The sequence below is a fragment of the Antedon bifida genome, chromosome 11 (assembly GCF_963402885.1).
Source record: "Antedon bifida chromosome 11, ecAntBifi1.1, whole genome shotgun sequence".
Classification (NCBI taxonomy): domain Eukaryota; kingdom Metazoa; phylum Echinodermata; class Crinoidea; order Comatulida; family Antedonidae; genus Antedon; species Antedon bifida.
The window spans coordinates 5,144,414-5,166,699 of NC_136236.1; the positions used below are offsets into that span (position 1 = coordinate 5,144,414).

Sequence of the window (22,286 nt, forward strand, 5' to 3'; positions counted from 1 at the left end):
CATCTCTGAAAATTTCACAACCCACCCCACTAAGAAGTAGAGATCGTCAAATTTTATATAATAATATAATTATATTTAAAAAGCATTGCCTCGCTTGTTTCTAACCTCTCGCTAAGGCCTTGCAATGTGTGAAGAGTGTTGGTTGGGAAGGGATATCAACTACTACTAGTACTAGGCCTATGGGCTAGCTAGGCTTAATACCCTAAACTAGCCAGGCCTGCTAGTTAGTAGAGTAGGCTACTACTACTACTAGCCTGGGCCAGGCTCTGCTCTGTCTGGGCTGGCTAAGCCTACCTAGTACTACTAATAGCCTGATGCTCTTCTTTTACGCACACATACGCATGTGAATGATTTTCACCACATGCGCGCGCGATACCAAGACAAGTCATCATCCTTCCACCACACTACCACAAGTTCAGTATAGGCCTAGAGGCTAGGCTAGGCCTAGTATTACTATAGGTTAGGAGCTAGGCTAATATAGCTAGTATACCTTGGGCAATAACTAGGCCTAGGCCTAGGCTATCTATCTATATGAGGCTTTTTGGCCAGTACTGCTGCTACTAGGCCTAGCCTAGCTAGGCTAGGCTAGTAGTAGGCCTGGCCTAGTACCACGTCCACAGAAACGGACCGGATCCGATCCCGACCACCGGCGGCTGACACGTACCGCGCCGCCGCCAGGTTACGTCACGCCCCCTCCGCGCACGACACGTATACGTCGCGATCGATCGTTATCATCTTTTCTCATGACGTAAAATAAGCGGCCAACTTTCCACCAATACCATTGTGAATACAGGGAGGCCACGCCCAGCAATTCATTGTTTGTTTGCATACGTCACACCGCTTTTTGTGATCTCGCGCGAGAGTTCAACCAAAACCGCGCTGCTGATGCTCTTCTTTTACGCACATACGCATGTTCGTGACGTGCTTTCGCGCGTAGAATGATTTTCACCACATGCGCGCGCGATACCAAGTCATCATTCTTCCACCACACTACCACAAGTTCAGTAACTATGGTTACATTAAACATACATTATTGTAATAATAATTATGCCATTTTCTCATAGTTTTAATACTTTTAACTATATATCTTTTTAAAGTGTACATACCCAAAAATGTAAAGAAAACAACATCATTTACAAATTAAGTGCGCAGATCATTATAATATATTCTAAATTAGGCATATGCCTAGATAGAAAAAATTGCCTAAAGTTAGAATCGGACTAGGCCTATGTTGTAATGTATTAACGTATGAATAAACTTACCTATTCTTGTTCTACGAAAACATTTGGGAAGGCGGAGTTTAATTCCACAACAAAGAGAAATAGGCATATCAATTAATTTTAAAATACTTCCGAAAACGGTTGTAAAGACTGGAAAGTCGACCGATATTTATCGAGCTATTCACTAGCCATCCGGCACAAGCTGTCGCTAGTTGCCATTTGAGGTTTTGTTTCGTGCGTACGTTTACATTTTTATCCATGGTGATTATGTGACGTCATGCAAAGCGCACCGACATGTCATACGCATACCCCAAGTGCGTCACAAAGAATGATTGTTTTTTAAAACATTAATGTTTACAAACAAAAAATAATTGTAAGAAATTGTCGGTATGAAATAAAATTGGGGATTGAAAACAGCAATTGTTTATTATTATGTTGTATTATTAATTTATTCGATTTATTGAAATCGTCTACAAATGAATTGTATAGTTATAGAGTACACATCGTTTCCCCTATTTCAGGAAAAGCAAAACAGGACTTGGTTTTCCTGTTTAAATGTCTTAATTCTAAGTTTAATTGTGATACGTGTGTCGTTGTTTTATTTAAAATGTCTCTGTTCGTAATCTTTGTTGCAAACCCCTTCTTTGTGTTAATGTAATGTAAGAAAATGGTGTATTCTATAACTTATAAAGTCATGGAGATGAGTTCCTTGACCGATTTTTTGGTACTGTGTGGCATGGTAAACAGTGACAATTATCTACGTTTTTTCCGAAGACTGCCTATGTAATGCGACTTATTTACCACATTTAATCTACATTGGAACGAAGTTTAGATTTTGATGTAGGCATAAAAACTTATATTCTTCATTCAAACAGAATAGAAATTTCGGGATTATTTTTTGCTTGTAAATACCACATCTGTCAATTTTGAATACTTTAGTTTTTACTGTATATATTTTGTATTTTACTGAAAGCGGCGGACAATTTGTTAATTGATAATTTTCTAGTATTCAATAATTGATGTATATAAAAACAATTATAAAAAAAGGAGAAATAATAAAGATTTCATACAATAACAATTTGTGATCTTTTTATTAAAGATCACCCCTATTAAAAGAAAAAGTATGTAATGATGGCGCCCTCATTCGATAGCTTAAGAACGTACAATAAACGCGCGTGGGGGTACCGGTATTCTTGTAAATAGTTACCAATATAAGATTACTTTATCATACTATTAGCGAAATTACACAGTTTTAATTATGTCGGTAAGTACAATGATATACTAAAGTATTCAACCTGACATTTACTTTATTATAATTGTTCGTATTGCCGCCACAAACCGCCAATATCAGTAGCAACTAGCTAGGCCAGGCGAAGGAAGTATGTCAAGTGGTGGTGATCCGACGAGGCCCGCCGTGCGGTAGGTGAAAGACTAGACACCGGTCGGAGGCAGCACCGCTGGATTACTAGAATAAAGCTAGGCCTAGGCTTTGTTATTTGTTTAAAAGATATATTCTAGGCCTCAATGTTTTTATTTTTCAGAATTTACCTATGAACCCGAAGCCATTCCTGAATGGATTAACAGGAAAACCAGTGATGGTAAAATTGAAATGGGGAATGGAATACAAAGGATACTTGGTGTCTGTAGATGGATACATGAACTTACAGGTTCTATTTTTAGTTAATTCTCCACAATTAGTATGCTGCATGTAAAAACGCATGGTTTTCTTTTCTTTAAAAAGCAGACACTACTTATTTACAATGATATCGATCACGTTTGAAATCGATCACATTTGAAATCGATCATTTTTGCTAAATAAATATTTATTCAAATAAATGCCTCACTCAAATAAATGCCCCATATAGAACATCATCATCATTTGGTATAAACGCACTCCTCGAATAAACGCCCCTCCGATTGCATCCACAACATTGAATTTGTATTACAATTCATGATGGACATGGTTGACAATTTACCATCATTACCAAGCATTTTTACTGTATCACTCCTTAACATTAATTGTGTATATTTACTAAGGGGTATTTATTTGATTATACATGTTACACCCAATGTGTATGTATAATAAACTCCCCCTCAAAACCCCCCTGAACAATAAATGGTAGTTTTTATAAATACTTATGAAACATTATTTTTTTATTTTAAAGTTGGCAAACACTGAAGAATATGTAGACAGTGCACACACAGGAAATTTGGGAGAAGTGTTAATCAGGTAGCTATGTTTGAAATAAAATTACATTTCCAATCTCATTTGTGTGATACAAACTTTGTTTTCATACCATAAAGTGCCTCACTGTCTGTGTGTCATGACATCCAGACATTTGCCAAAAAGCCTTGCCAAAAAGCCATAACATAATTACTATAATATAATTATCTATACAGAGATCATACCAATTTGTGACGATACCCCAGCCCACCATTCAAAAATATATATATTACAATACCATCGAAAAATGAACCTTTGAACTATTTTAAATTCACAGGTGTAATAACGTTTTGTACATTCGTGGAGTAGAGGAAGAAGAAGAGGACGGAGAGATGAGAGAGTAAAAAAAATAGAACATTCCAAACCAAAATGGACTTCATAATCTTCCTTGAACAAACATGTATAAACTTGAAGGAAGTGCGGGAGATTCTTGGGCAGATAGTCCCTTAAGTTAAATCGTAAAGGATATCAAATTCGGTATCCATGTCTACTTCTACTTTCCCCCAAAATATAGAGAAGCAAATGTAAATTATGTGTTAATTCTTTGGTGTGGTTGGAAAAAAGTAAACCTCTTCGACCTGGAATTTTCAAGAAACAATTATTTTAAGGGTACCGTCAGGCCTAGTTTTTGATAATTGCCTAAGAATCATACATCATAAGGCCCTGTTTTTGCTCACTTCCCAGGAAATCTACTATAGGGCCTAGGTTTAGTTCGTAGCCCATGAAACCAACTGCAGGGCCTAGTTTTTAGTTAATTGCCCAGGAAACTTTGTAGGGCCTAGTTTTGCTCACTTCCCAGGACCAAGACCATAGCTCTGTAATGGATAAAGTTCTTGGCGTTTTAACACATGGAATGTACTTATGTAAGGTGGGCATACCGCCATAAAAAATAACTTTAAATATGGTAGTTTAATATCTATATTCCTACTGTATGTTTCTTTACTAGAAGGTGTAATTGTTAGTTTTGTATACAATAAAGAGCGCATCGCTCCTAATTACTAAAAATCCCTTGGCATTCGACATTATTTCTGTTTTAAAAACACATCCAGCAGTTCAAAATGAAAGTAGTTAACCATAGACTTATGAACAGTCTTCACGATAAGTGACCAATGAGAAGATAGGCCATGATCTTTTAGTGATTTACAAACGCTACCGCGGAGACAAAGCGTGATACCTGTAGAGAAGTAAAATAAACACTAAAGACAAAAATGTAATAGATAAGTCCAAACCTTTATTGCAACAATGTTTTAAACGACAGCAAATGGAGTACTGTTGGAAGCCTAACTTTGGTTCTATTTTAATCAACTGACCATAACCCTGTAAATTATCTTACTGGCAAGTAAGGCGCAGTACTTAAGTAAATTAATAAAGCAAAATCAAACTGCATCTGGCCACGGGAAATACATTATATGGTTCTCATCTATACCCTCTCAAAATTTGGTGCAGGATTTTTGTAAAATTCAAAACCAGATGGTAATCGCATGCGCAAAAACAAAACAGGGCTGCATCTTTGGCCGTAACTGCATGGAAACCTAGCTCCAGTAGTAGTAGCATAAATGTTTAGATTTGAATTACACTCCGACACATTTTTAAAAATTATTAACTGAATCAAACGAAGCAAATATCACCATGGTTTCGTTTGTTGTTTTCAGTTTTTAAACAAAGAGGCAAAAGAGAAAAGTTTTGGAAACTTTTTTGAATGCTGGTGGTTGAACAAAAAATATTTCCCATGGCCATTATACACAAATTATATGAAACTATTAAATTAATTGAAGTGAATTACATATTTTAAATCAGAAAATTGTCCATGACTGTCTAGTACAGGCAGAAATAAGCAATTCCCGATTCTATCCGCAAACCTCTTAACGATGATATGGATTAGTGTTAGCCATTACACATCCAGAGTTAAAAACACAAGTAGATTTATGAACAGTCTTCACAAAAAATTATATAAAACTATAAAATTAATTTACTCTCCATAATCCCTATATGAATTACATATTTTGAATCAGAAAATTGTCAATGACTGTATAGTACAGGCAGAAATGTCCTGATTCTATCTACAATCCTCTTAATTTATATGGATTTTTAGCTGACCAAATATAATTTTATCTTGGAAAACCTCGGGCTAATAACTGTAAATTGACAAAACTAAAAACAAAATTCAATATATCATGTACATAGGGCATACATATCAAAGAAACCTTTTGTATTTTGGTTATCGATTATAACGGGTGGCGTAACGCCTATGAGCACTTACTGGGTAAAAAAAGGGCAGATGGGCAGCACTCGGAGGTTAAAAAGGCATTAAAACATTTTTAAAAAGGCTAAAAACAAGGGCCACTTTGGGTTCCTAAACCAGGGGCCTCAGGTCTTTATGTTATGCCACTAATTATTACCAGCTAATAAAAAGATAGTAGCCACAAAATAGACAGCTGATTGTTACTATATTATACGGGTACCTACTATAAAGTTCCTGAATAGTGTGACAGTGCATTCTAAAGTACAGTACACTTTTATTAAAAAGAACTGTCACCAATAAATAAAAGTAAAAAGGGTCAATTTGTGTACATGATTGGGTCACAACATTGTGTCATTTGTCACAAATGAGTGTCATTGGGTCACAAAAGTGTCTATATTAGTGTCATTGGATCACAAAAGTGTCACAAATTAGCATCATTGGGTCACAAATTAGTGTCATTGGGTTACAAAAGTGTCACAAATTAGTATCACTGGGTCACAAATTAGTGTCATTGGGTCAAAAAAAGTGTCGCAAATTAGTGTCATTGTGTCACAAACTAGTGTCATTGGGTTACAAAAGTGTCACAAATTAGTATCACTGGGTCACAAATTAGTGTCATTGGGTCACAAACTAGTGGCATTGGGTCACAAAAGTGTCACAAATTAGCATCATTGTGTCACAAATTAATGTCAATGTCACAACTTTTACTGAGGAAATGCATACTTGATCTACAATAGTCACAAACAGGATATAATAAAACTTAATTGACAAAACTGCTAATTGACTCAAAAAATTTGATCGAAAAAATAAAATTCTTTATGATATGGTGGTACTTTAAACGTTTTCAAAGACGACCATAAAACGATTACTCTTTGTATCCACACGATAGTATTTAGTTATAATTGGTTCCTCCAACTCGCAACTTACACCCTTTCGTATAAAGGTAATTTCAAGAGCATACATAATGGTAATATAAAACGTGTACTGTGGAAAGAGTTAACATTAGAAAAATACATGTAAACAAAAATATATATATATAATTTTCTATTTAGGAATAATTTTACATTTTAAAAGGCTAAGGATTTGGTTCAAACTCGAAGACGAATTTTGACAGACATTGAGAGGTAAGTAACATGATTGCAGAATATATATCAATAACTATAGGAGTTGGAGTTATACTAAGTTGAGGTTCATATCAATTTTATCTGTTATTACATAAAACGTGTGTGCATGCATGCTGTAGGGGGTGGTTTCACAATCCCATGAAATTTCCATCAACACACAATTTATTCAATTAATAAATATCATACATAAGACAATTTGTTTATTTTTAAATAATTTGTCAGAGTACTTCTGGGAAGAGTGCGTTTTTATTATACTTACTCATCCCATGCGAATTAGTATATAACCACATATTAAGGCAGAACCAGACCGTGCAGAGCATGGGTTACTGCTAGTAAATTATAGTATAAAGTTGTATAGTTAAATGTTCTTAATATTTATGATATTTAAATACATATTCTTTGTTTAAAGAATCGCTTTATACCTGTATTAAAGCTCCCGATACACAATTTCTGGATTCCTTACTGATAATAACATTTTGTTTTAATTTTATTAAGGGTGGCCCAAAAACAGTAAACACCGACAACCAAAAGACCTTCAAAATAGGCTAGTGACTTTGTTGTCTAGTTAGGTCCCTAGTTCTTATAGCACATCTACGATTTCATTTGTTTTATCATCGTTTGTTGTCCCGTTGGTAGGCTACATCTCCTTGCTTGATCACATACTCAATCAACCTTTCGTGATTAGCCATCTGGTATACTAAATGCTCCCATCTAAAAGCAGAACAAATATAATTTAATGACCGGGGCAATGACCAATAATCTTCCTATCCAAGATGCATCTTTAAGTAAGGACTTAATTTTTGTGAAGGCTGCCGTGCTAAATAGCAAATAATTAGGTTTTCAATGAGACTTAGTTGATTGCTTGATACGGATGTCTTAAATACAAGGTTATTGATGCTGGTACTGTATTACTACTTGCTGTGGCGGTCAGATGTCACCTGTGGTCGTTATCACTAATGGTACGTTCATGAGTTAAGCGCAAGACTAGCGTGGCTTACATAAGTGTTGACAGAATCCCTGGATTAAAAGGCTATTATTTTTTTTACCATCTCTAAAGATGGTCATTTTTTTAACATCTGCATAAACTGTGTTACAACAATTTGTAATATAGTTTGATCCTCAGATTTCTTACAAGTTTTCTTTCACGCATATGTAAACCTTGAGAAATCTCGGGAGAAAGTAGAGTAGGCATAAACGTCCTGTTTCAGATCAGAAGCTTCACTCTGTCCGGCTGTCAAAGCTATGAAGGCGTGGTTGTTGTCATTGGTTATATACAGTATATTGTATGTTTGTACAATGACCATATATTTAATCTGAGGTGGATTGCTATAAGCAGTCTATAAACAGTCTGACCAGCAAGTAGTTTTTATTATAGCCCATTGCTATACCACAACTTTTTTATAATTATAATTAATATAATTTATTTATATATATATTTATTTTTAAATAAATCGTAAAAAATATAAATGTTCAATTTTTTTTCTTCAAATAACAGTACATACAGGTCAAATTAGCAATTGAAATGACGGCTACTCATCTCTTGTATGTTTTACAACAGTGATATTGCTATGCACACATGTCACAGCAATTTACGGTGAACGGCTGTACGGCGAGCGTGCACGGCGAATCAGAAATTGTTCTGAAATCATATGTACATCCCCAATACGTTGTCGAAATATGATTCTTGGCAAAAAACATACAAGATCCACTTACCTTGGTGCGTCTAGTATCAAAACGTCGCCGTATTTACCAACTTCGATAGAACCGTGAGTTGAAGATTTACATAGAGAAGCGGCAGCATTAATAGTGGCTGCAACGAGGGCTTCTTGCATCGACATTCTTAGGTTGACACAGGCGAGGTGCATCACTAAAGGCTAGAACGGAAATTCTAGGGTTATTTTTGTTGGCTCCTAGCACACTAAACAAACTACATGTAAAGATGGTTTTTCTGTCGACGTAACGTTACGATGAGTTGTGTTGAATTGACAGGATTCAACAGGAAAAGGGGTAAAATTCAATGTTAAAAATCAATAAAATCTGCAATCATTGAAGTTGAACAGAGTTCAACATCAATGTTATGATCATTAAAACTGACCAATCAAATGGTTCACAAATTACGTCATTGCAGTTTGTGAAAAAAAAGGTACGTGCTGACAATTCTTCAATTTTTATAATGCGACGATGTTTTTCACCTTTTTGTACATTTTAAGGTCTGATAAAGCAAACACACAAACTATAATTTTTGAAATGACAATGATTTTAGTGCAAACGCCAAATCCATTGCGATGCGTATATTTTCGAAACCTGTAAAGGCTTCGTGTGTGAATTCGCTTGAGTTGCTCCATAGCCAAACTTTTCGAGCTTTGCGTGAATCACTTCGATTTAGCGGTTGATGGGAGTCGCTTCGCGTGTACAGGGAACCCAAAGTTTATTGAACTGGGAAATACCAGTGCATACCAGTGAAACAAACAAGGGAAAATATATCTTTTAGTATTGCGGAACTCCCATAGGTTCAGGGACGATTCGGCCCTGGGACGATTCGGCCCGGGACTATTCGGCCCGCTTTTGGTGGGACGATTCGGCCCACTTTTGGGCCGAAACATTCCACTTTGTGGGCCGAAACGTCTCACTTTAGACCAAATTCATATTCATTGTTTTGGGTATTTATCAAGTTTTTAAAGGTGTTTAACAATCCGCATTTTATTGATATTGACAATTTTGATATAATATATATAATAAATTACTAAAAAACGTAATTTTATATTCAATTTATTACTTCGAAAACCTTGATTATTTCGTGCATCATTCGCCAAGCGGCCAACAGAGGGCGTAACTTGTTTACATCGTTAGCGTGACTAAAAATTGATCATTTTCGACAATGTTTTCAAAATGTTTGCTTTATTCATGGAGGAAATATCTTTATCCCTAGTAGTATTACCCCATAGTCTCTCTGAAAATAAAGTTTGGGGAAAAAGCTTATTTTATGCTTATAAAATGCATATCAAAGCCGATAAATGTAAGTGTGCCGAATCGTCTCAGGGCCGAATCGTCCCGGGCCGAATCGTCTCGGGCCGAATCGTCTCAGGGCCGAATCGTCCCGTTACCCTCCCATACAGGGACACTTCTGGTTCTACTGTAGTTTAACTTTAAAGAAACTAACCATTGACATACAAAATGCATTCGGGTTAAAGTCACTCCCCAAAGCAACAGGAACCCCTTGTTCAATCATCTTCCTCACTGGAGGATGTTTGAGCCTCAGAATGTAAGCTGTTGTTGGCAGAATGACAGCGACGCTCCCTGCTTCTGCCATAGCTTTCATTCCAGCATCGCTTATTTCCTCTAAGTGGCTGACTGCTTCTGCCTTCAGCTCTCCTCCTAACTGCAAAGGAAACAATAAAGATAATCATACTATAAAGTACAGATGTTAAAACTTTTATGCCAAAAAGGCTTTCAAAGATAGTTTTCATAAATATGTACATACAGGTACATGAGTTCCCTTTCTCATTTGATTTCTATTCTAAATGTGGTGTTTATTTTGTGCCTTCGATACCATATATAGATATAGGGTATGGTAAACCAACATTTCTTAGTACGATAGTTCCAATAAACTATCAGGGTTTTGATTGTATGAATTGTGGAGGACAGACAACCAAGTGTAGGTGCATTTCCATCAAACATAACGTGGCTATAATGCTCACGATATAGTAGAGGTCCTCTTTGTCACACCCCTACTAAGAGCAATACTAGAACATCTCCCTTAAGGGGACACTTTCCTATGAAACCAACAAGAGGGCAATATATGTTTTAACTCTACAGCAAACCTCTATTAAGACTGAGAGGACACTGCTATGGGGATATTCTGATGGGGTTCTTCTGTTTTAACACTAAGGTACTGTACATAGGGGACACCAATACTATGGGCACACTTTGTTGGGTCTCAAAGGTGTTTCCTTAAAAGGAGGTTTCCTATACAAAAATATAATTGGCCGAAGTCATGCAATTGGATGGATTTCTTCAAAAAGGGGCTTCTAATAATGGTCCAGCTCTATCATGACTAATATTGTTGTAGTTGAGCTGTAGCTTGGTGGTTAACATGCTTGCCTTTCAATCCCAGGGTCCAGGGTTTAATCCTGACCTAGTGCCAGGGTTTTAATTCACGACTCTTTCAACTTCACTCCCTAAGCCTCAAATGAGACATAGTTTATAAGCTATAGAATAGTTTATCTCATCCTGTAATTGGCGAGTTTGTGCTCGCTGTTGGATGAGTATGAAATAAATAAATAATATTATTTTCTCAGTACAGTACCTCAGCAGCTTCCATTGGATGAAGTTCATCCCCATGAAAATTAAGAGCAAGTCCAGCCTTCCTGCCAGCATCCAGAATTCTCCTAGACTGGTTGATGTCAAACACCCCTTGTTCACAGAACACATCAATATTATCAACCTCTAACTCTCCTTTTTCCATAAGTTTCTGTATTTCAGGTAGCTGGTTTACTATCACATCTCTGGTTGCCGATTCAGCTGTTTGGTCACTGCAGAACAAAGCAGTATATTTTTAATTAGACTTTTTTAGAATTTTTGAGTGAATACATAATAATTATATAAATTTATATAGCGCACATATCCACTAAAAGTAATCAAGGCGCTAGCAACCATGTACTGTAGCTGATTTAGTAACCGATTTCTTTTATTTCTTTCTTTTAATACATATATAATAACAGGAGAAATAAGTTGCAATCTCCGCTAGGAGTAAAGATAGAAAAAGGATCAAGAATTGTGATAAAGATCTGTCTTGTAGTTTTGATGTACGGTCTAAAATTAGCAAATAATAATAAAAAGAATTTAGATCCTGGTCTCGAATGCCTTCAAAATGGAATTGATTCTGCTCTGGTTTAAATTTAGCAAAGATCCGTCTTTTAGTTTCTTGACATTATCCTACACACACCCACACACACAAAGTATAACCTTCAGGAGTCCTAGGCAGAGGTAAATATCAGATAAATAGGAACTCTATACATATAAATCTATACAATTAAAAATCTACTACCGTACATACAATCATTTATATATAGTCCTGCCTACATTACAAGAACAGTGTTCAGTGACTTTATTTTACACAGGAATAGAATTTGATTTGCATTAACAAATTGCAGATGTTAATGCAGACATAAATCGTACAGTGCCAGCGATTTATTGCGGACATAATTTCTTGCAAATTTTGAGGGTCAAATAAAAATATGATTTATTTAACAACCAGTTATTTGAATATATAATAATTATTAATGTGAGTTCTTAATGGGAGAAAAAGTTCTTTCTTGCAGGTACTTTGTGCACATTTAATATGTGCGCAAGAACTATTTGCACAGATACTATGTGCGCAGGTTCTATGCGCATATGAACTATGTGCACAGGTTCTATGCGCACAGGAACTATGCGCACAGCTACTATGTGCGCAGGAATTACAGGCCTTGTCTTTTGAAAATTATAGGTGTGCTACAAATTGCACTCCTCAATACATTCAGGAGTGCTGTAGGTGTGCCGTTTGTATTTTAGTGTGTAGAAGTTTACCAAATTTAAGCGTGTTGTAAATCGCACTCCTCAAGGGCAGTTTGGGAGTGTGTTAGGTTAGTGATCGCAATCGCTCGCCTTAAAAGACAAGGCCTGAACTATGTTCGCAGGAACTATGTGCACAGGTACTATTTGTGCAGGTACTATGTGCACAGGTACTATAGTATATGCACAGGTACTATACTGTAAGGTATATAAGAACAACTACTGTATCCAGCTAATGCTAGAGTTTTCCAGATACAATAACAATTTATAAAATCAAACCTTGGAATTGAGTGCGCCCCACAAAAAGTGCTTGATATATCAATCGCCATTTCATTTCTTGCCCTCTGAATCACCTTTAACATCTTAATTTCCGTCTCGGTGTTGAGGCCATATCCACTCTTGCATTCCACTAGTGTCGTGCCGCAGCGAAGCATTCCGTTTAAGCGTTGTGTGAGTGAAGCATACAGCTCTTTTTCTGTCGCTTTTCGCGTGTGTTCAACTGTAAAGTTAATACCGCCCCCAGCTTTGTGAACATCCATATATGAGGCACCTGCGAGCTGGATAAAAATTAAATAATTTGTATTAAGTATGAGTTTGAAAAGTATGATATAAGTTTCCAAGGTCCTAGAGATGTTTACCTTTAACGAAAATTCATGTACTCTATCACCTGCCCACACTGGATGCGTGTGCCCATCGACCAAACCTTTAAAATAAATTACATTTGTAAAATAGTATGTTGTTAATATCATAGATTGATTTCATGATGGAATAAATAATTTGGTACAGCTGCTAATTGAAGGAAAAAATTAAGAATTAACAGTTTGTATGAGAAAGGAGAAAATACAATATTTATGATTTTTATCAAAACAGTTTTATTATACCTGGTATAACACATTTTCCTGTGGCATCTATAATCTTGTTAAAACGCACGCCTTTCGTTAGTGTGGCTGTACTTCCAATTCCTTTTATCAAACCATCACTGAATAGATATAAAGAGATATTTAATTTAATTTTTATTTTACGTCATGAGATGAGACAATGACAGAATGTAGGCCTTGTCTGTAGGTAGACAATACCTGTCCTATTGTAGCTGGCTTAGTAGGTAGGCCTGGGCCACAGTTAGGCTAGCCTGGGCCACAGTTAGGCTAGCCTAGGCCTAGTTAGAAGTATAACCAATCAATTTAAATTTATGTAGACTAGGCCTTACAATACTAGCACTAGCCTAGTAGTTAGCAACTAAACTAAAATGCCATCAATACATAGTCAATACATAGGGCCTAGGCCTATTACTTTAATAAATTATATATGTTATATACTCTAGACTAGGCCAGGCAGGGCCTAGCCCTCTACACTACTAGGCCTAGTTGATGGATTTGAATGAATGGATATATTGTATACAAATGATATAGTAATACTTGTATACATATTATTCAAAACAATTTCTCGTCTAGACCTAGCCTAGGCCTAATCATAAAGGCTCTGGGTCTCGCCTCCGACATCCCATGCCCATGGACCTCACTGGCACTCCGTGTCGTGCGAAACGTTTACCTTCCTATAACCAGACTTATACCATTGCTGCCACTGTTTTGTTCTAGAATAACTGGATTTGTCATAGCTTCACCACATAAAACTCTCTCTTTATTATTACAAACCAAAACTATTTGTTTGGCATTTCTAATTAGTAACTTTTCTGTTCTCATTTCAATGATTGATTCGCTAGGCCTCCGTACTACCGGTCCATTCATCGTGTGGCCCCTGCGCTTCCGTGCTAGCTAGATGCAAAACAAGATACAGAGATGGCCTAGGCCACCACCTCTACACACGCCACATGCTATCATCAATAGCGCCACCATTAATATTATGTGACGTCGTGTGTATGCAAATAAATAATTTGCATAATTAAATCAAAATAATGTTTTAAATCTCGGTCCACCCACCACATACCACCGAACAATCCACCCAAGAAAAAAAAAAGAAACTTCTCCGTGCAGTTTAAACCAAAATGATGATTTTAATTTCTGTCGTGTTTCTTTTTTTAAATATGATTTTTATTAAAGATATATTGTCCCCCAAAATCATGAAAAATAAAGGTATTTAAAATCTGACTTTTAATAGGCCATTTTGCAGTTTTAATGAAGTTATTCAGTTTCAATTCCGCAGAAAAAAAACCCAGAAAAATGATAATTTCAAAAAGACAAAATAAACAGTCACATTTAACCAAAACCCCATTGTCTGACAATTTGAACATTTACAATTACAGTTTTAAAAATAGTAAATAGTTGTTTTGCCGATCAAATTTTTGGTCAAAGTGAATAACTATTATGTGACATTAAAATGGCATATTCTACAAAATAAAAAAAAATCAAGGGGACAATATATCTTTAAATTATCAGAACTCACAAATTTAGTCGTTAGGTAGAATTTGCCCAGTGGGCCTAGGCTATATTTGTTTTCTCTTGTTTTAGCATGACTTGCCATTTAGAAGAATTCGTGTGACAAAAGTTGTCGGCAGGCTTAATGTATGCCTTGTGTGATAAAAACAAAGCCATCTTTCCTCATTAACCAAACATTCTTCAGGAAATGCCGCACCGCCTCATCTTCATTACATACATATGACGGTACTTCATTTTTTACGATACAAAAACTAACGCATAAATAAAATTTAAAATACGGGTACTAAAAAGCCATTGTAACTAGTTAAGTTTTATGCGCGCTGTCACTTGTTTAAGCCTGGTTTCCATAAAATCGCTACACATGTCGCCGACTGCTGCTGTCGCCGACAGAGCGTAGCGATTCTATGGAAACGCTAGAATTTATCGGGGATATAGTACGCGAGCGCTAAATATTCTTTGGTACACGCGTATACGATTCATCGCCGACAAAATCGGCAAAGTTAAACATGGTTGAACTTTGCCGATTTGTCTGCGATGAATCGGGGAAACCGACATCTGCGCGTGTAGCGATTTCAATGGAAACGGTGTAGCGATTTTATGGAAACCAGGGGCGGATTGCAATAAAGGTCTTAAGATGAAACCCTTAGCAACAATGGTCTTAGATTCAAGACCATTGCAATAAGAAGTCTTAGCCTTAGAATTTCAGCGCCGTGGTCTTAGATTCTAAGCCTCCTCCAGGCAGGTATATTGTTGTAACTTGTATTTTAAGGCTGGTGGTCCGTATATACTGGACAATGTCGATCATTGGTTGAACGTTCGGTTCATATTATTTTATTTCAAAATTACTGTAAGCCTGTCATTATAATTTATTCATTATTAATATAATAATTATGAATAATCCCCATACCATACGTTCATAAGTTTATAGCAAGGAGTATTAATAGGAGTGAAACTCGCTTATTACATTCACTATAGAGAACACTGCTTTTGATCGTTTGAGAGCGGATAATACAAAACCAGTTTTGTTGTGAAATGTCTTCGCGACCAAAAATGAGTCTTGAAAATGTAAGCGTGAGAGACGTCAAGCCGTATATACTGGACAATGTCGATCATTGGTTGAACGTTCGGTTCATATTATTTTATTTCAAAATTACTGTAAGCCTGTCATTATAATTTATTCATTATTAATATAATAATTATGAATAATCCCCATACCATACGTTCATAAGTTTATAGCAAGGAGTATTAATAGGAGTGAAACTCGCTTATTACATTCACTATAGAGAACACTGCTTTTGATCGTTTGAGAGCGGATAATACAAAACCAGTTTTGTTGTGAAATGTCTTCGCGACCAAAAATGAGTCTTGAAAATGTAAGCGTGAGAGACGTCAAGCCGTGTGACGTTGAATGTGCAAACAAGTTGTTTACAGAAGGAATGGTGAATTATAAGAATGTTTTCTACCAAACAGTTCATTCATTTAGACATGTATCGCTGCCTACCACTCTGTTTACTTTCATCCTATGTGCACTAGTGTTACATTTGACGTCTTCGTTGTTTTGGGCTTTCCTGTGCTTCTCACTGTGTTTCGCGTGTAGGTTGTACCAAGAAAGTCTGTGGTTTAAAATGTACAATAAAATTGCGGTACAAACGAGTATGAACGAGTTTGTGTTTAACGACCGCTGTTGTTATAAAGTGGCTGTCTTGGATGACGTAGTTTTAGGGACTGTTGCTGTGCAAGAAGTCGGAAGAGAAACGGCAGAGCTTTTGAGAATGTACGTTTCTGGTAGCTGTCAGAGAAATGGTATCGGAAGGATGTTGCTGGATGCCGCCGCCAAGTTCTGCGTTGAAGCTGGATATACAGAAATTATACTCGTAACAGGGGCTGGAAATAAAGCGTCTTCGTTTTATAGGAAATGTGGATTCAATAAATCGGAAACCATGTTTATACCGGCGTCTGATAGACCATCCGTTTTCACTCCGATTTCTGTTGAAGAAACGTATATCTTGAAACTATAGAAACGTGGAAGCGGTAATTTGCGTGCTATATTATACAGATTTTGCCTGCTTAGAGGTAAAATATAAGATTTGACATCCCCGTGGGAATGATATTTTGCTCGAGGGAATATATATTTACATTGGCTATGTAATAATATTATATAATATCGTATTATTTCGTTTATTTATTTCACCAGCATAATAGCAATATAATTACATACACTGCTTAAAGATGTATTGTCCCCCAAAATCATGAAAAATGAAGATTAATTAAATCAGACTTTGAATATGTTATTTTGTAGTTTTAATAAAGTTAATCACTTCCATAAAAAAAAACCGAAAAAATAATGTTTTCAATTGTAAAATGACAAAATAAATGGTTAAATTCAACAAAAAATCCATTGGCTGGCAGTCAATTTGACCATTTTTTGCTTTAAATTACAATTTTTTCAGGTAAATAAATTTTTTTTTCGATCCAATTTTTGGTCTAAGTGGATAACTATTATGTTACATTAAAATGGAATATTAAAAAAAAAATATTTTAGGAATTATTTTTCAGGGGGACAATACATCTTTAAGCAAAGTACATCGATATAATAATAATGAGAAAATGTTTGGTTTTGGTACTAGGCCTATGCACATTCTTATGAACTATAATGTATTGCTGTAAACCTAGCAACCTTTTTTAAGCATTCAATTCATTCAAGAAACATTTATTGACCAAAAATATTATATCATAACAATGGTTGGCATATAATATATATATTCAAGAGTCCACAAAAGGCCCAATGGGCCTGTCGCTGTAGTCCCTCTTTACGAGAACTAATATGTTTTTTAATGATCTATTAAAACCTTGTAAAATAAAAAATAACTCAAATCAAATAGTAAGTTAATATTAACAGTTATAACAAATGTATGTATATGTGTGTATGCGTGCATGATGTACAGTCCATTACATGCGGACTTGTAAACTTCGTTATTATGATTACTGTTAATAAATGAGTAAATGATTACAATTATTATGTACAATAATTTTATTATGTAATATTATGTACATGCTATTGTTGAATGAAATTGAGTAAAAGTGGTGCATGCCACAACAAAAAAATAATGTGATAATTATAAAAATATCAAATAAATCATAAAAATAAAGTGCAGATTTAATTAAATTGCGTCTAGTATCTTTTGGGGTAACAAAAGAGAAAAACGAAGTAAAATAAAAACAATTTGTAGACTAGCTTTGGGTTATATACGATGCAGGATAGTTTAATTCATTTTTACACTTTTTAATAGCTTTTTTAATAGTACGATTTAGTATAAAAACAAATGTCGGTGTTTGACAAGGTTGGAATTAACTTAGGCCTACATATTCCTTAATTACTGTACAATAAAAAATCATAGGGTCATTGTCAGAAGGAATATGTGTATATTATTTTACGATTAATTGTTTAACAGTTTATGATAACTCATCATGTAACACTTACATTAATCTTAGCATCTACTCTATGGGAATTTGCGGGTAAGAGTGCATATTATTCAAAAGAAAGCAATTAATACTACATGTACAATCCAACATTTGTGTACAGTGTATCTCAAAATATCCAATTAATAACAAGTAAAATGTTGCGCATGCGCGTACAGTACGTCCAATCAATCTTATGATGAATATCAGTATATAAACATCGCTCGACAATTTCTTGTGACAAACCCAGTTTTCAGTTGTCTGTTTCATGGAACAAACATATTACAACGATTGGATTGAGGAAACGAGCAGGTATTACCTTTTTATTCTTGTTTTCAAAACTTGGTATTGAATCTGCTGTTTGGAAAATGCATCCACAGCAGAAAGTTGCTCTTGAAAAAATCATTGTCAGAGATATAGAGCCGAACGAAGAAAACGATGCTTTTAAGTTATTTGAAGAAGGTATGGTGGGTGACTACAGAAAATACTTTCACAAGGCAATCCACTCATTCGCCTATCTTTCTCTGCCTACCACGGGTATAACTTATATCTTATGCGGCCTGGTGTTGTATCTAACATCTTCGCTAATTTGCTTAATAAGCGTTTTTATGTTGTGTTTTAGTCTTCGATTATATTTGGAATGTCTCTGGTTTAGTCAGTTTACACAAATTGGAATACAAAATAGCGATATTTTGAACACTTTTGTCATGAAGGAACGTTGTTGTTACAAAGTTGCTGTTTCTGGTGATGTCGTCTTAGGAACTGTCGCTATCCAAGAGATTGGAAATGACACTGCGGAAATCATGAGATTGTACGTCTCCAGTTTGTGTCGCAAAAGAGGTGTTGGAACTATGCTGATAGAAACTGCGATCAAATTCTGTATAAACAATGGTTATAAAGACATTTGTCTCGTCACAGGGGCCGGGAACTCCAAGGCAATTTCTATTTACAAGAAATACGGATTTACCGAAGTGGAACGGTTCTTGATGCCTGTACCTGATACAATGTCGTTGTTTAGACTAAAGTCCGCTTCACTGAAATACCTTTTAAAAATAGACAAATCGTAATAATAATGAACTAGTATTATGTACCATACGACAGCCACTCAATGTTAAAGACACTTAAGATGCATACATGATACATCATGTCTATAAAGCTGTATGTTTAACTTTAATATATTAGGAGGGGCCCCGAGGATGAACTGGTGCTAACCGTAGTTCTAAGTTATGGTTAGAAAGGAGGGCGTATCCACATACTTTCGGCTGCGCCTTGGCGCTAGAATAATGTTAAACTCTCCCTTTCCAGTGATCTTGTTTTCAGACGCTTTACAGATTCATAACCATTAAGACAAACTTAATTTTTTAAGTGAAATTTTTATTTTTGGATTCGATCTTCTTTCGACTTGTGAAAATGCTTTATTGTTTTATTATGTATTTCCCGCAATTTCTTGTTCATTCTGGAAGATTGATGTTTCTGTTTTTTGTTTTAAAATGTTGTATTTGTTATCTGAGGCGCTTTGAAGCTAATGTGGTTCCACCTTGTGAGGCGCCTCTGTGTAATATATTGAATAATAAAAAAAAGGAAAAGCAAACTCAGACAACATCGTGCGACGAGGCTCGACGAAACGTCTTGACTCGTCCGTGCTGCCTGAGTTGAATCCCGACGAGACGAATCTTAGGTCATGTTTAATTTTCTCTCGTCGGGCCTCGTCGTACAACGTTGTCTGAGTTGGCCTATATACTGTAGTGAATTTGATAAATTATCTTAAGCCTACTTCAAGCCATAGATCTTTCTCCAGAATCAATCTCACATTAAATTAAATGTCATTTCATTTATGGAGAAAAACGTATTTACATTTTATTACGCTCCATTTCAATTCATATTATATATTTAAATGTAATGCACATCGTAATAAAGATATATTGACTCACATTGATATAAGCAGTAATAAAGAATTGAAGACTATAATATTTTAAAAGAAAGTGAAAAAAAGAGTATTTTCTGGTCATTTTTGAAATTCAAAATGTCCTGAACCATGTTCGTCTCGCCAATCGAGCTAGCATTCTACTAAAAACCTTCTTATATATATAAAAAGTATGCGTGTATTTTTCTACCATCAACATGTAGAGTAACATCAATTTTTACCAATAAAACTTATTTTTAGACAGTCAGATAAGAATTTATTGAACAAATAATGGGCTACTATCATAATGAAGGTTGGGTTTATGTCTAACAAAATTGTGTAAGCCTTGTACAACGTTTATTAATACACTCAATTAGGCCTTTTTTGATTAAGCATGGTTAACGTATTGACGTATTGACGCAAATTGATGTATTGCGTAATCACAAGTGGGAACCGACGACGCAACAGTGCTGCAAAAATCGTAGTTTTGATTTCAAGCAGGCGGGGGCAAACACAATTATTGGAAGGGCAATTTCTTACGTTGCGTAGGTTGCGTTATGTTGCGTCGCTAGTGGGAACCAAGCTTTAGAGACTTTTCGAGTTTTGACAACGTATGGCCTAGGAACATCACGTCACATTAATAATTTTATATTCGACATTTTGAGTTTGTTGTAGCAAATATGTTCAAGTCGTCTGATGCAATTTTTGAAATAGGCCTAAATGTATATGGCTCTATCAAGTTGTAAAATACGTCTGAATAGCATATATATATAACCAACACAAAATCAACAATATAAAGTGACACATTTTAACTATCAGTATTTTAAAACCTTGTTTATGACTCATAACACATCAACAAAATGTTATAGTTTTACGAAATTTAGTGAATTGAAGAATTCAAGGTCTGTCTGGAAAATTGATCCACTATTCAACGTACAATGCATAATATAGGGCTTACTATAATAATAGGACCACAATGGAAATAAGTTTGCCGTCTCGGTACTTGTTTGTGTTTTTATCCTATGATTTTATGTCAGAATAAATAAATAAATAAATACTACTCCAACCAAGGGCGTATATTGGGGGTGAACAGCTGGTGTATGCAAATATATATTGTACACGCTATTGTGTAAACTTTGACCTAAGCCCACAGCAAGCGCAGGAGAACCTGTAAAATAATGCTAAATTCACCTCATTCTGTGATTGTGATTCTACATTTTGACATTATTTATAGAAAAACAATCAGGCTTAATATGAACCAAAGTGAAGAATAAAAAGCTATAGATACCTCAATTTATTTATGGTAGTATGACTACTATTATTGACTAAAGTAAAGCAATAGGCCTACCAACTTTGCTAAAGATGCCTATACATATTATTTTCATACACGCATTTGTCTTTAACGAGTCCCGGCTCATCAAATGATTCTATAAAATTTCATGTGAACGTCAGAAAACGAAGCAGATTTATAATACCTTTAATGACTGCACTCTTTGATGACTTGAGTATATTAATATTGGAGTGACATCAATGGATGACAACTGATGGTATGATGACGTCAGTAATGTCATAAAGAGATATGTATGTTTACAAGGACCAACAGAACGCCGCAGTGTTATCCAATTGACGACTTGACGTGGGGCCGACTTGACTTTGACCGAGGCGGGTTTGGGCCGACTTAACCGGCTACCCCATTGAGAGTTATAACTCAGCCGTTCAGCGATCTCAGTAACAGCAACCTATACATTGATTCGTACTTTATTAACATCAACATGGCGTGCTACAAGTGTGCACCATATACTGGTCTACATCAACAGTGAACAATCGCGACAAGATTATCTGCTAACAAATGTTATTCAATATCACCCTGCAATTCCCATCTTAGAATGTTTTCCATTTTTTATGCTGGCCCCAAATTGTGGCAATTTATTTCCAATATAAGTTTAGGTAAAACATCACTGAACAGCTTTAAACGTGCGTTTAAACTGTCTCTGATCTCGATACAATGGTGAGTAAATACCACCACCCTTATATATAAATCCAAAGGCAAATTACTGAAAAATTGACAATGCTGTGGGTATCAGTTGCTGGATCTCAATGTAGATACCAAATCAAATTATCAAAAAGCTAAAAAAACATTCAGAAAATGTTCATATATATTATATTGT

The 22,286-nt window shown here is 35.5% G+C and overlaps 2 protein-coding genes across 2 annotated transcripts; one reads left to right on the forward strand and one right to left on the reverse strand.

The window, feature by feature from the left end:
- Positions 1–2,364: 2,364 nt before the first annotated feature.
- LOC144855176 (small nuclear ribonucleoprotein F) lies at positions 2,365–4,449 on the forward strand. Its single transcript, XM_078712993.1, has 4 exons — positions 2,365–2,484; positions 2,762–2,887; positions 3,386–3,450; positions 3,722–4,449. Exons 1-4 carry the CDS (start codon positions 2,479–2,481, stop codon positions 3,786–3,788), a joined length of 264 nt encoding a protein of 87 aa, XP_078569119.1. The 5' UTR covers positions 2,365–2,478; the 3' UTR covers positions 3,789–4,449.
- A 206-nt stretch (positions 4,450–4,655) lies between these two features.
- Positions 4,656–14,164, reverse strand: LOC144855174 (putative imidazolonepropionase). The gene is made up of 8 exons (XM_078712992.1): positions 13,912–14,164; positions 13,245–13,342; positions 13,002–13,066; positions 12,643–12,920; positions 11,117–11,342; positions 9,971–10,189; positions 8,524–8,684; positions 4,656–7,521 (listed from the first exon to the last, which is right to left on the reverse strand). The coding sequence occupies exons 1-8, from the start codon at positions 14,106–14,108 to the stop codon at positions 7,422–7,424; spliced, it is 1,344 nt and encodes a 447-aa protein (XP_078569118.1). The 5' UTR covers positions 14,109–14,164; the 3' UTR covers positions 4,656–7,421.
- Positions 14,165–22,286: the final 8,122 nt, after the last annotated feature.